The 15,808-nt window shown below is 38.1% G+C and overlaps 1 protein-coding gene across 6 annotated transcripts in view; it reads right to left on the reverse strand.

Moving 5' to 3' along the window:
- HSF2 (heat shock transcription factor 2) overlaps window positions 1-566 on the reverse strand; it is a 41,019-nt gene extending 40,453 nt beyond the window's left edge. For 4 of the 6 annotated variants that reach the window (XR_014311531.1, XR_014311532.1, XR_014311533.1 and 1 more), the window contains exon 1: window positions 162-566. Coding sequence is in view for 3 of the 6 variants with exons in the window: in XM_082729948.1 (XP_082586074.1) it covers window positions 162-254 (93 nt within the window). In the remaining 3 variants the exon portion in view is untranslated. The remainder of the gene's footprint in view (window positions 1-161) is intronic. The other 2 variants (XM_082729946.1, XM_082729947.1) reach the window with 2 other exon arrangements.
- Between the last annotated feature and the right edge of the window lie 15,242 nt (window positions 567-15,808).

Here is a 15,808-nt window from a genome sequence, read left to right on the forward strand (position 1 = left end):
CAAGGGTCCCTAGCGAGACTGAGCGCCGGGGCCCGCGCTACCCCGCCACCCCGCGCCTCGCAGAAGGCATCGAGTCGCAGGCCGCGACAGACAACCCCACAGGAGGGAGAGAGGAGGCGGTTAGTCAGGGGGTTCGGAGGCCGCTGTGCCCTCACCCGTACCTGGCTCCAGGTGATGAACTCGTTGGTGTGGGTTTCCTCCACAAGCGTCCACAGCTTGCTGAGGAAAGCCGGCACGTTCGAACTCTGCTTCATTGTTAACGAGACGCAGGGATTCCAAATTCTACACCCGAACACGGCGGCAGCAGTAGCGGCGGCGGTAGTGGCGACGGCGGCGGCGGCAGCTGCTGCTCCGGGAGAACGCCCACAACGCAGGCGCAGCAGCTTTCGGGCCCCGCCCCCCAAGCCTCGCCAGGCGCGCAGCGAGGCGGGGTGGACGGGCGGCCGCACATGACGGACAAGTCTCGGCGTTTGGCCCGTGCGCACTGGTCTCGCGCTGGTCCCGTTTCCGACCAATCCCAGATGCGGACCGCACAACAAAGAAAAGCGATAGGATGCTGCCGACAAGAGGGGGTGGGAACAAAGGGGGCGCTGCCTTCTCATTCGCCTTTTATACAGGAGCCGTCACTGTAGCGGACCTTAGGCTTAGAGGACTGTGTTTGGTTGCTTCACGTGTAAACGGCTTTGGGTTTCCGAGCCGTGGGTGGGAGGCTACAGAAAGTCCTCAGGGGTATTTCAGACATCAGTTTGGCGGGCAAGTGTGGATTGCACCAGTCAGGAGGAAGTATAATAATTCACATGGGGGTTAGGGGGAGGGGAGGGACGCAGCTTTCAAACGTGACGTGCTAGGCCTCAACTTGAAACTCTTAAAAATAGTAAATCTTGCCCTTAAATTTTCATTAGGAGAAAATGGCTACATTAAAATACGTTTATCAAAAAGAGGAATTTAAATATTAACTCACTCTTAATCAGTATGTACTACAGTGAACCAGGAACGTTAATAGGCATGTAACACTCTGTTTTTTAATTCAACAGATACTGAATAACAACTATAAGCCTGGCATGAAAAGAAAAAAAAGTTTCACTGGCACTCTTGTAATAAAACAATTATTCCTGCACATACTTAACCAGTCTATTCTTGTTTCCCAGAGATTGTCTGATATAGTGGGGGGGGGGGGGGGGTCAGTGTATCTGAATTTAAACCCAGCTTCAAGGACACATAAGTGAATATTAAATTACACTGGTTCTGTGTAGTTTAGAGTAATCTGTTATTCTGTCAATGCCAGACTTAGCTATCTCCTCATTGGAGATATGACTATCCCTCTTTTTATCCATGTAAGAGAATATTAATGCGTGTGGCGATGTGAAATATCGTACAAAATTAAACTTTATTTTTTGCAAAAGTCAGCATGTGAATACAAGAATTTACAAAGAAGTTAGAGATAACATTTTATACTAATTCCCCACAGGATTGGTTTATTTCCTGGGTGCATAAAAAAAATTAAATACAGGCAATTTCCAGTGAGGCAAATGTTTATTGAATAGTGACTTCGTGTTCAGCCTTCATCTGCTTGCTGAAGCAAAATCAGGTGTATGGCAGGATATATCCAATATATCTGGATTAAAGAACTAATATCTGCGAGCACTTATATATGCCCAGGGCTTTATTATCTCTCCTAATTCTCCCAACAACCCAATAAAGCTGATCTTGTCATCCCATTTTTACAGTGAAGATTCTGAGGCCCCAAAGTGAATTAATTTACCTGTACTGAAGCTAGTAAATCAGAGAGAGAATTTGCCCCCAAGGTTTATTAAGCTCAAAACCCTGTGCTCTGGGACGCCTGGGTGGCTCAGTGGGTTGAGGCCTCTGCCTTTGGCTCAGGTCATGATCTAAGGGTCCGGGAATCAGGCCCCACATCGGGCTCTCTGCTCATCGGGGAGCCTGCTTCCTCCTCTCTCTCTGCCTGTCTTTCCACCTACTTGTGATCTCTGTCAAATAAAAAAAATATTAAAAAAAAATAAAAACCTCTGTGCTCTTTCTTTTGCATGATGATGGCACCACCTCAGTGCTTAAGATGTTCATATTCTAACTTGAGAAACGAGATAAACACAATGATCAGCAATTATCATTTTTTTAGAAAAAGCTAAATTGACAACATTAAAAATACTAGGAAAGTTTAGAAAGGGTTAAGTAAATTAAGGTAGTAAGGGAAGACATCATGGAGGATAGTGACCTTAAGTTGGGTCTTGAAATACAGTTACATTGGGATAGCTGAAAGGAAGACAACAATGAACAAAAATGGGAGGCTAATGAGCATGATCTGTCTACGGAGAGTGACAGTTCAGAAGGTAAGATTGAAAGTATCTGAGGGGAATATATGGCCTACTTTCATGGCATTGTACTATTTGCATCTGAAAAAAAATGTGTATAGATACAAACAAACTGCTTTTTGGGCATTGGACCTGTGTAGTTGTAGGCTTGTGGGTTTGTAGGGCCCTCTACTTCAAATGTTTGGTTTAATGCTCTTCTGTCACTGTCCTGAAATTCTTCATTTTTTAACAAGGCAGCCTACATTTTAATTCTGTGTTGAGCATTACAACTTCTGTAGCTGCTCTGCTCTTAATATATTGCATCTTACAGACAAGTGGTTCTCAAACTTAAATATGCAGCCAAGTCACTTGGAGGGAGGATACTTTGTTTACAACAAATAACAAGTATCATATAGATAATATTTATCCACTGATGAGGCCAGCTAACGGGATAAGTTATTAATCAGGAAACCTGGTGACCGTGACCAGGAAATAGATGGTGTATCTAAAATCACATGGCTTTTGAATTGAAAACATGTTGTTGTTGGTTTTTTTTTGTTTTTTTTTTTTTAATTTATTTGACAGAGAGAAATCACAAGTACACTGAGAGGCAGACAGAGAGAGAGAGAAGGAAGCAGGCTCCCCGCTGAGCAGAGAGCCCGATGCGGGACTCGATCCCAGGACCCCGAGATCATGACCTGAGCCGAAGGCAGCGGCTTAACCCACTGAGCCACCCAGGCGCCCCAGTTGTTGTTTTTTTTTTTTAAAGATTTTGTTCATTTATTTGAGAGAGAGCACACACAAGCAGAAGAGAGGAGGAGAGGAAGAAGCAGACTCCCCACTGAGCAGGGAGCCTGATGCAGTACTTGATCCCAGGACCTTTGGATTATGACCCAAGCTAAAGGCAGATGCTTAACTGACTGAGCCACCCAGCAGCCCAGAACTGAAACTATGTTCTTCCGTACTCTGGAACATATCGGTTTTGTTTTGTTTTGTTTTTTCATTTATACCAGTGTGCCTCAAACTTTAGCCTATGTCAGAGTTGCCTGGAGGGCGTCTGGAAAAACAGATTGCTGCTTTTCCTCCCACTCTACTCAGTAGGTCTGGGGTTCAGGCTAAGAATATGTATTTCTCACAAGTACCCAGGTGATACGGATATTGCTGACCCTGAGAACCACTATTCTAGAAAGAAAGATTAGTAAACTGACCTTCCTTTAAAAACATGTACGGGGCGCCTGGGTGGCTCAGTGGGTTAAGCTGCTGCCTTCAGCTCAGGTCATGATCTCAGGGTCCTGGGATAGAGCCCCGCATCGGGCTCTCTGCTCAGCAGGGAGCCTGCTTCCTCCTCTCTCTCTGCCTGCCTCTCTGCCTGTCAAATAAATAAATAAAATCTTTAAAAAAAAATTAAAAAAAAAACGTACAGATTTGTTATTCACCCTCCACCTTTTAACAAAATCCAGATGTTCCAGAAATAATTTAAACTACTGTGTTTTCTTTTTCATGAACTTAATCCTTAATATTTATTGTAATTAAAACTTAAAGTACTAACTAGAGACATTTTGAGGGGAAGAGAAAATTATTATTGACCCATTTGTACTTGTATTGTGCTCAGTTATAAAACTGACAAGGGAGGAAAACCAATCAAGCTAATTCACAATTATTTGCTGCTTACAAATCCCATTAATATAGGAAAAACAGATTTGACCCAGTGTCCACAATTTTGAAATTTTTACAATATTAGAGGATAATAATGTCACTTTCTTAAAGTGAATTGCCTCCTATTGACTCAAAATTTTAAAAGTTAAAATATTTCCATGGTTCATTTCCAGCCTGGGTTTAAGATTTAGAAGACATAACACAATAAAAAAAAAGATTAAAAAATAGAAAATATGAGTGACCTAGGCTTTTACTTAGGAAACAGAAAAGCAATATTGTGGAACACTTTGACGCTTCAAAGCCTCTGATTCAGACTATACAAATTCTCTCTAATCAAATATGCAAAACTAGTTGGAATCAGCAGTACAAGCAGAACACATGCTTTTAAAGATTATTGTCAAGAATAGCCTGATTGAAACCAAAGGTGAACTGCATAGAGGTTTTCATCTATATTCTATCTGGACAAAGTGTTGAGTTTCTTCAATTTTGGAATGACCCAGGGTCCTTAGACAAATTACTGAACACCTCCAAGTCCTAGATGCTTATATATAAAATGTGAGTGAAAATACCTGTTATACACAGAGTGGTTTTGAGGATCAGATAAATTACATCTTCCTTCAGCCCACCTCATAATATTGAGATTAGATCAAAGAAGAAACTTCTTTTTTCGAAGGCTACAACTTGAGTGTAGAGACCCTGGCTGAATAAGCCTTTTAAGTAGAATATGCGTTAGTGGGCGCCTGGGTGGCTCAGTGGGTTAAAGCCTCTGCCTTCAGCTCAGGTCGTGATCCCGGGATCCTGGGATCGAGCCCCGCATCGGGCTCTCTGCTCTGCAGGGAGCCTGCTTCCTCCCCTTTCTCTCTCTGCCTGCCTCTCTGCCTACTTGTGATCTATCTCTCTCTCTCTCTCAAATAAATAAAATCTTAAAAAAAAAAAAAAAAGAATATGCGTTCGTGCCACTTGTTCTGGACTGGGGGTAGGACTGCTCTACAAGAAACTTCCACCGTATTGCCATATTTGCTAAATCTGACCCATCACCCAACAAAGGTGATAAGTCCAGGTTTGCACAGGACTTTCCACTTTAGCACTAAAAGTCCTATATCTCAGGTACTCCCTCAGCCCCAGAGAAACCAGGATGTTTGGTCACACTAACTCTAGCTGCTTCCAGTTATTGATGTTGGACAGGAAGCAGGGACTCATTAAGCTAAGCCAAATAACTAATATAGCAGCCAGTGCAGATGAGAGATCTAAAATTTAAATGAAGTTCTTACTTGGCCTTTCTGGAAGCAGGGTGGAGGTACTCTTTCACAGGTATCCCAACAGCTAGGTGATGAATAGAAGAACTCCATATATTCTGCAAATCAATATCACAATGGAGGCCCAGACCCATGAAGAGGGACATTGACATGAAAGAAAACTTAAGGCCAGAAAACTTAAAAAGACTAGAAGCAATAGAAAATGTAGTAGATTAGCAACATGGTCTGTGATCGAAGAAGCCTTCCATTATTTCTAAGAATAGCATCATGCTAGGGCTCCAATTTCCATTCCCCTGGAACTGGTCTTGTTCCAAGTAGAAGTAGTGGTTAAGGTAGGTGTTTGGACTTCATCTTTCTAGACAACAGGGTTTCAATGATCATTGCATTCAAATCATTGGATGGTGGAGATCTGAGCCCCTTCAACAATTAAGTGAGCTGGGTCTGAAATCTACTCATACCTTGAAAACAAGATTAAATTGAAGTAATTGGCTTCAGTTAGGAGGTAACCACTGTCACGTATGTGTGTCATGATCTGAGAGGTGTGTAGGGGGAGGTGGCAATGACTGGAACACATCTAACCTCTTTAAAGTTTAGCTCAGTAATATGAGCAGCATCCAGGGACCAGCTGGAAAGGGAGAAGTCCTTTCCAGTGTTTTATGCTCAAAGTGTGGTTAGAATAGATAGAACTGAATGACTTCTGACCTTCCAGAGAAAAATCTGGCTTTGTTTGAATCAAGGACTTGCGAGAACACATGAAAGAACTGTTAATTAATAGCAGGGCTCTTATTTATAAAGATCTTATGAGAATTATTACATTTGCTATAATTTACTTTAAAATACTGATCTATAGTGTGATAATTCATTGTAATCTAACCCTGAGGTAGTTAGTTATCATTCGAAATACACTAATTAGGAATGCATACTCCAAGTGTGGTTAGTTAGCACTTGAAAGACCAATCAAAGTCCTACTCCCTGAAGGCTTTGCCTTAATTTTATTTTATTTTTCTCATCAACACCACACATTTTGTTAATTCGGCTAATGGATGTGGACATGATTTTTCCTTGGTGAACTGCATTCAGGATATGTGTATTGGCTAGGCTTTCTCTACTGTTGACTAACCTAGGCTTCAGGATATCTTGAGCCAGAGCCTATGCTCTTCTGTAGGTACCCTAATCTTTGATTATCATAGGTCCTGTCCCGTATTCAGAAGGCTTTCCCGGCCAGTCCCAGAGACTTGGGTAGCCTGGGTCAAGGTAAAAATGGAGGCCCACACACATATATTAGAACACTTAAAGATCACGTATCAACAGAACCATTGAATAAAATATGTTCTTTCTTTCTACCTTGATAAATGTCTTCATAATAATAAATTTGAAAGATATGTATAAAGCTATAGTTTTATAACACACTAAGTTGGTAAATATCCCAAAAGACCAAATTTAATTATCATTGTTTGGCATTCTATTGGTTGGGAAGTGGTGTCTTCGATGACCAATAAAATAAATACATATGTAATTCATAAATTATCATATATTTATTCTATAAAATTGTGTTTTCTTGCCTTTATTTCAGCAAAATCATTAGTTAGGTTGCTATCAAGACTTTCACATGATCAGTGTTCTATTAACAGTAATGATCAAAGTATTAAAAATGCAATCATCTTCAGTGAACAATTATATTTAAAATCCAAATTTGAATATATTTCATAAAATATTATTTAAAATAAGTTGCAAAAAATGACAAATTAAAGTTACATCAATATGTTTAAGTTATAAATTATTTAGAATTATGTAATAACATTTAAAATTAAATATAAATTAAAATTAATACATTTTAAATTTTAAATGGTTCCACCTTTTGGCTATTGTGAGTATCACTCCAGTGAACATTACAGCACATACATAATTTTATGCATTTTGCTTTTCTTGCTTGACAAGGCATGCTGGAAATTCTTTCAAGTCAACTGACATAGCTATAATTTACTTCTTTTAATGACTCCATGGTATTCCATGGTGTGTGTGAAGCACAATATATTCAGCCATTTTGCTACTTACTGATGGGCATCCTCTTTTGTTTCGAGGCCTTCATTTATTTATTTATTTCACTCTGAAAGATGCTGCCAAAAAAAAAAAAAAAATCCTTAGACATGTCTTTAAATACTCATGCTTTTATTTTCCAGATTCGTGAAATCAGATTTTCTTGTAGAATTTGCATGGTAAATCTACACTTTTCTATTATTGTACTGGTATATAAAAAGAACGTCCTGCTGATTAAAAAGCCCCGTGTTTGAGCTAACAGAATGCTATTGTGTATGCATCCAGCATTCTGACGCTTCCTAGCAACAAGAAATATCAACATCATGTTTCTATGGCAGTAGAAGACGTTTAAGCTTGATAGAGAAGGATCTAATATTTGGTGCGACCGGGAGTTTTGACTATTAGGTGGAAATTAAAGGAGTACTTTTATTCTTTGCTGTTTGCACAATAAATTGATGCAAAGCCAGAAAACTATACATTTTATTAACACATGACTTTGCAGGCACTGGTGGCTGAAGATATGCTGCTTCTGAGCCAGCTTCATTCTAGTTTACTTTGCAATGGATTAAACTCATCATTGTCAGCAATGATCTACCGTAGTCTTTGTCAGCTATGCAGAAAGGGTAAAGAAAAGGAACTAGTGTTATGAAGATATTTACTGAAACGGAGACCTAGAGAGGTTTGATCACATTTTCATACATTCACAATAAGTATGATACATATTCAGCTGTTTGATCTGGAACTTTGTTTACTTTAAAGCTATGTCCTTCCTCAATTTTACTTGGGATTTACCCTTTGAGGACCCTAAAGGAATTCCAACCAAACGCAGTACCCCAAGTCTCCTAGCTGGTGTGCCTGGAGTGAGGACTTGGCTTTCCCTGTCAATAATAATGGTCTTCTCTTCTGACTCTCTGTACTCTTCTGGATCCTGTATCTGGGATTCAGTTATACTTTCCTGATTTGCACTCCAATTCCGATGCCAGATCTAGGGCCCTGCCTGGAATGCCCACCCTCTAGGCTGGGCTGTTGCTTTCTTAGTCCTCTGTCAAAGTAAGACTCTATGATACTAAGTAAAGAAAGTGCAATCAAGTTCTGCATTTCTTATGATTACTGCTTTGATACTTTTTTAAAAACATAAATATCTGCAATAAACAAAACAAGCACAACCAAAAACATGATTGGTTCTCCTGTTTTGCCTAGTGCTTAGTTACATCATTGGGTGCTCTGGTCCCGAGTCTTGCTTCAACCAGATAGCTCCTTTAGATATTGAAGCTAGGTGTTATGGTCTGGATTGTGTCTCCTGCCCTCTCCCACCTCAGGCCACGCAATTTATATGTTGAAATCTTAACTCCCAGTACTTCAGAATGGCACTGTTTGGAGATTGGGTCCTGGAAGAAGTAATTTATGAAGTCACACGGATGGTCCCTAATCCAGTATGATGGGTGTCCTTATAACAAGGGATTAGGACACAGACAACACACAGACAGAGGAGCAAGCATTTGAGGACACAGTGAGTGAGAAGGTGGCCAGGTGCAACTCAAGGAGAGAGGTCTCAGAAGAAACCAAACCCCAAAACCTCGCTCTTATACTTCTAGCCTCCAGAGCAATGAGAAAATAAATTTCTGTTGTTTAAGATACTCAGTCTGTGACATCTTCTTATGGCAGCCTTAGCAAACTAATACCTAGGTGAGCATTGCAGCAGCCCGACTATTCCTTGGCTTCCCTTTTCTGGGCATCCATGCAGGCCTAAGTAGGGAAGCAATTCACCACACCCATTGAATACTGTGATAGGATCTGCTGGCCAGCCCCTCCCATCTGGGCCGCAGCCAGGTTCCCTCTCCTACTCTGATTTTACCTATTCCCTCCTCCTCCCTTGCACACTGGCACTGTTGGGAGTCCTGCAACTGAGACTGCTAATGTGCTCTCTGCCTGAGGTTTGTGACCTTCAGGTGCACCAAAAACTCAGGTCATTCAAAAAATCCAACCATTCTGCTTATTAAAGCAACGCTAATCCAAATATTTACTAACCTAGTTGATTCATGACTGGATACAATGATGAATATATTTTAAAGGATATTAGTATTTTATTTTAAAATCAAAACTTTATGATGATATAAGAAGGCATTATTCTAAGGCTAGGTGAAAAGATAATTATTTCTCTCTGTTAGAATTATGGTTTAGTCCATGATATTTATCATGAACTAGAAAAGGTTTAAGGAATATACAATTTTTATTTTTTTTAAAGATTTTATTTTATTATTTATTTGACAGAAAGAAATTACAAGTACACTGAGAGTCAGGCAGAGAGAGAGAGAGAGAAGGAAGCAGGCTCCCTGCTGAGCAGAGAGCCCGATGCAGGACTCGATCCCAGGACCCTGAGATCATGACCTGAGCCGAAGGCAGCGGCTTAACCCACTGAGCCACCCAGGCACCCCAAGGAATATACAATTTTTAATATCTAAGAAGAAAAAAATTAACCATCAATATTTTAAAAGTAGTCAAATCATTTTTCCCCTTTGCTAGCCTACTTTAAGTGTTTATATGGCTTTATGCTATTTATTTTTAACTGCAAATATACATCAAAACATGTCACTACTCTGCTCAAAATTCTGCAGTCTTTCTATTTCCCTTTAAGCAAAAGCCAACAAGTTCAGGGCATCTGGGTGGCTTGATTGGTTAAGCATCTGACACTTGATTTTGGTTTAGGTCATGACCTTAGGGACCTGGGATCTAGCAGGGAGCCTGCTTATCTCCCTCTCCCTCTACCCTTTTCCCTGCTCTCTCTCTCTCTTTCTCTCAAATAAATAAATTAAAAAAAAAAAAAGCCAACAAGTTCATCTTTTCCTACCCTCATTTCTTCCTAGATGTACTGGACTCCTTAACTCTTCAAACACATCACGAACACATTGCTTTAGGGTCTTTGTACAAAGCTTCTTTGCCTGGAATGCATTTTCCTCAGTATCTCAGAGCTAACTCCCTGCTCTCAAGTGTTTGCTCGACTGCCATCTTTTCTATGAAGACCATCCTGACCAGCCTTTTAAAAATTGCAACAATTTCTTACCACCACCCTTTCATGCATCCCTAATCCCTTTTATTAGGGCAAGGATCTTTTTTTTCCTATCTTCCTTACTTGCAAGGGCAAGGATCTTTGCTTTCTCACTGATGTATCTCAAGATCCTAGAGGAATGCCTGGCACATTATAGATACTCAATAAATATTTTTTAAAAAATGAATAAATGAATGCATGAGAAGAGCAAATTTTCCATGACACTCTATCAACTAAGTTAATAACCAGAGCTGGCTAAAGGGCTTGACCCAAAGGCAAACTCTATTTAATAATGCATTAATCCTACTCCAAGTTATTAAAGAAATGGCTTACTCATGGGGTCAAGAAAAAATATAAGCTGATCCTTAAAAACATGAAATAAAAATTAGAGTACCTTATTGTTATTATGAATTTTGCTCCCTTGATAAGTATGTGCCCAATGTTTTCCAGACCATCTGTAAGATGAAAGTATTTGTCTCATCGTTGAAGAATTTCAATATTAATATGTTTTGAGATTTTGCAATAAACTTGTATGATTCAAACCTTTTAAATCAATTAAATTTCAGGGTGCTTGGGTGGTTCAGTCAGTTAAGTGTCTGCCTTCAGCTCAGGTCAGCATCCCGGGATCCTGGGATCGAGTCCTGCATCGGGCTCCCTGCTTGGTGAGCCTGCTTCTTCCTCTCCCTCTGGCTGCTGCTCCCCTGCTGTACTCTCTCTCTCTCTCTGTCAAATAAATAAATAAAATCTTAAAAAAAAGAAATCAATTAAACTTCAACATGTGATAGTTCTTGTTAGCTTTCCTTGGATAACTCTAGAACTATGCATTTTGATTTTTTATTCTCACTTATTTATATCTCCATAATCTTTTGTCTATTAATATACCTGTTTTGCTGAAAAATAACCTTTTTTTCTCTCCAATTATCTTAGTAGAGCACATATAGTTCACTCTTGAACAATGTGGGGGTTGGGGCACTGAGCCCCCCACCCCCCGAGTCGTCAAAAATCTATGTATAACTTTTGACTTCATAGAAGCTTAACTACTACTAGGCTACTGTTGACTGAAAGCCTTACCAATAATGGAAACAGTCGATTAATACATATTTTGTATGTTATATGTATTATATACTGTACTCTTGCAATAAAGTAAGCTAGAGAAAAGAAAACATTATTAAGAAAATCAAAGGGACAGAAAATATATGTACAGCACTATACTGCATTGAAAAAAATTTGCTTGTAAATGGGGCTGTGTAGTTCAAATCCGCGTTAAGTAAGGGTCTACAATACTTGGAGTTTTTAGACACAGATTTGGACCCTAGCTCTGTCGTTATTATTGACAGTGTGACCATGGATTTCTTTGAGCCTCATTACAAGGTCTCATAAAGTTGTTGTGAGAATTTAGTTAACTAATGAATTAGTTGTGTATAAATTGCTATGTAATAGTAAATGTCTAAGAAATGTCCCCTGATACTGTCAAATAACCCCCAAAGAGTAAAATACTGGGTTTTTTTAAAGCAGTTTTAAGATATTGCCCAAACATATTTATAATTTTCAATTTTCACTAACAAATGAGCAGTCTTATATTTCATACTAGTTACTTATTAACTTGTAAGATATGGCATGCATCGATTCATTTAGCTAATGTTTCTTTGAGTCTTATTAGGTGTCCTCAATCATATTAGTTCCACAAATCAAACAAGTATACAATGCTTTGTGGTACCTGCCAAAGGAACTTATGATCACACAAAATGAAAATACACAAAGTAATTACAGAGTAATTAAATATTAACTAGGTAACACGAACAAGGACAACAATGAAATAAAAGATCAGAGAGATTTGGGGAGATTAGAAAAAGCTTCATGGAAGGAGTATATGGCATTTGAGTTGTCCTCAATTAACCCTTAAAATACCAACAAGAGAAAACACTTTTACACTGCTTAATATGTTCCAGGAACGGTTGTAAGTACTTTACATATATTAACTCATTCAATTGTCGCCAAACCCTGATGAATTAAGTACTCTTTTTACCTATTTTACAATAGAAAAAAAAAGATTAAAAAGAATGAGAATTGGTAATTGCAATATTCAGTCCTTCCCATTGAGATTACAGAAAGGTGGTAGAGGTTTACCAAAAGGCGGAGCCTGTTATGAATATTGCAGAAGGATCACCTTTATTGTCTGACAAATAACGAACAAAATTCTCAGCTCTTCTTCCACAATCATTCCCTTTCACCTCATATTATTGTTCGCTATACTCACTGATACTCTTCCATTCCTCAAGAGTCCTCATAGAGATTGCCTCCTTATAAAGAGTTTTCATGTTATCTTACATCCCCAGAGAAAAATATATTTTTCTGATGGTACTGATATTACACTGCTTTTATGTTTATTTGTGTCTGTTACTATGTTATGGACAACAGAAGATAGGAATTTTGTTTTGTTCATTTTTATCTTCCTTATTCATTCCTTCTTGCTACCCCCGCCCCCCAACCCTGGTGCCTAGTAAGTGTCTTATACAGTGTAAGCATCTATCAAGCATTTATAAAATAACTAATTGAGTGAATAAAGTCACAGATATTGTTATCCCCATGACACCGAAGTGGAAAAGAGATAGCTTTGTAATAAATGTGAAAAAAGAGAAATTTTCTTGAGACAATGGCTAAGATTATAGACGAAGGGGATTTTATTGATGGAAAAAAGACCAGATGAAGGAAAAAAAATATTAGAAATGAAAGAGCAACAAAAACAGAAGTATAAAATGTGATAGAACAAGAGATAAATAAACAAAATGTGATTGGAACAAGAAATAAAGTAAAACTAGTTAAGAATAATTGGGAGACATTTGAGGAGAAGGAGTTGTGGAAATGAAAGAAAAATGAGTAAGTAAAATTCAAAGGAAAGGAAATATATGAAGAAAATAAGTGAGAAAAACATGAGACAATAAAAAAGAGATAGTGAAAAGGAATTTAAACATGCTTTATTTGTGGGAGTAAGTCTGTAACAGGGCCACCCTAAAAGCTCTTCTTTGGAGAAGTCAAGGGATTTGTTTTGGTTTACCTCCCAACCCCATGTGGAAAATCTTCAGGTAAGGAGCCTTGGATCCTTATAGAGGTGCTGAAATATTTGAAAATGATGCTTCCAGAGTATTTAAAAAATAAATTGACAATAAGACGTTTCCCACATTGTATTTGTCTCAGAAATAATATTTGGCAATAGTGGGGACCATTAAAAACAGTTGGCCTTTTTAAAAAATACCACTTCTAAGAATAAAGAAACCTCTCAGTTATTTCCGTGTATATGCTTTGCACATTCTCATGGAGCCGAGATTTGCATATGCACGCTCCTGAGAAGTTCAAGCAGGGTTAGGCCCTGGCGAAATGCTTTCGGACCGTAACCTTCTGGCCTGCCCCTTCCGCTCCCTCTGCTGTTCACGCTGCGTTACTGCTGCGACCTGCAGATGTGTGCACTAAGCTGAGCTAAAAACAAAACCACAAAAAGACCTTACTTAAAAAACATACAGAAAACCCCAACAACCTACCAAAGAAATTTGAATCTCATCATAAGAAGCCCCCAAATGGTGTTTAATATGATTAATTTCCTAATTTCCACTCTCCCCGCGCTAGAATTGCTTATTCTTAGCAAAACTACATCACAGAGTATACTTCAGAGTTGTATTTCTGAGGATCAGATTTTTTCCCCCCCTCGGTTAACATAAGTTTTCCTTTCTTTTTCTTTTCTTTTCTTTTTCTTTTTTATTCTTTCTTTTCTTTTTTCTTTCCTTTCCTTTTTTTAAAAAATAAAAATGAATTACAGTTAACATTATTATCAGTTTTCTTTAAATTAATGATAAGAAATGATTTTATTGGCAGGTATGATTTTTTTCAAAAAATGTCTAGATGATGTTAAAGACATGATTTCTCTGAGTTATTTCTATGATTCATTTAGGACAGTAGAATTTTGGAATACTCTTATAGTATGGTTCACATTTATTTAAAAGTTTTTAAAAATTATTTTCTTAAATTTAAAATGTATGGTCATTTCTGAGATCTTAGGAAATCATTTCAACATTATACTTATAATATTGAGTAAATTGCATTTATGACATGTATTACAATAATGAATATGTTACAGAAATCAACAAATTTTAATTTTTGAAATATCTATTTTCATGGTCACCAAGCCACTGAAAATTAAATACCTCCAATGGGGATAAGCAAGCACTCTGGGGTCACTAGCATTCTAAAGCTGAGGCAGGGCAACTAGAACAAAAGGAGAGAAGACAATAAAAGAGAAAAAGAGGTGGGGGAGGGGTGGGAATGAAAGGGAAGAAGAAAAAGAAAAGAACAATCGCGTACCCTAGCAAAGAGGAGTAGAGCACCCAAACACTCTTGCCCCCCAAATCACGGAGTAGTAGCACTCAAATTAATCCTTTAATTCAATTTGACCTTACCTAGGTTTTTACTAGTTCATAGCAAAGCTTAAAAATTCATTGTATAAGTTTAAATTTGGCATCTCTAAGCTTTGGAAGTAACCTTATTTAATGGTAAAACGTGATTTTTAAAGTTATTTGAACAAGGGACTTTTGTTTTCAAAGCAGTATCCTTGTCAAAAAAAGTAAAATAAAGGATAAAGAGTGAAAATTAAGAGCCCTGTAGTTCCCTTCCTCATCTCCACCAGTACTAGTCATCAAAAGCATCAAATACATATCTGTTCATTTGTATGTGGCACTCACAAGGTATTATAAGGGATTTACATATATTAGCTCACATAATCCTCATGATAAACACCATGAAATACTATTATTATTCTCATTTTACAGATGAGGAAATGGGCACTGCGGGGTTAAGTAACTCAGCTCTCACACAGCTAGTAAATCTCTAAGATATCTCCAAAGTGTGCTTTATTCCTAAATGTTTCAGTATACATTTACAGTATATAATCAGCATACAGTATTATTTATTGACTTCTTGCAATGATAGCTGAGGAGTTAGCTTATTTTTACCAAATTTGAAAACTTCCCCATCTCCAAATAAATTTCTATCAAAAATTTGATCTTCTATGCTATAGTTTTAGTCTAGTTGCGGTAGTATAATTTTTTTTACTACCTTTATTGCTGGCTTCTCAAACTACAGAGAGTAGCTTTTGTCTCCATTCTATAAAACACAGGCTCTTTTCCTTCTTTCAATTCTCCTATTTTCCTTTCTACCTGTCCCCTTCTGTCACTGTACTTTCGCTTTTATTGAAGTGCACACCCCTTCCATTCTACTCTGTAACCGTAATACTTTCATATATTGTCCATAAGTTGATTCTACAATACAAAATTCAGTAGACACTGAAAATGTTATTGTTATTGTGTAAATACTGATCTCTGAAGGTCAAATTGAGCACTATATTTATATTTCTTTTAAGTTGTTTCTTGTGGAATTTCTAGTTGGTGCCTTTTTTTCCTTGCATTATTTGTCATTATTACAATTAAATTTTGTTCAGACTTCTTGTTATATGGTCT

Source organism: Mustela nivalis, assembly GCF_964662115.1.
Source record: "Mustela nivalis genome assembly, chromosome: 5".
In the NCBI taxonomy this organism is placed as follows: Eukaryota; Metazoa; Chordata; class Mammalia; order Carnivora; family Mustelidae; genus Mustela; species Mustela nivalis.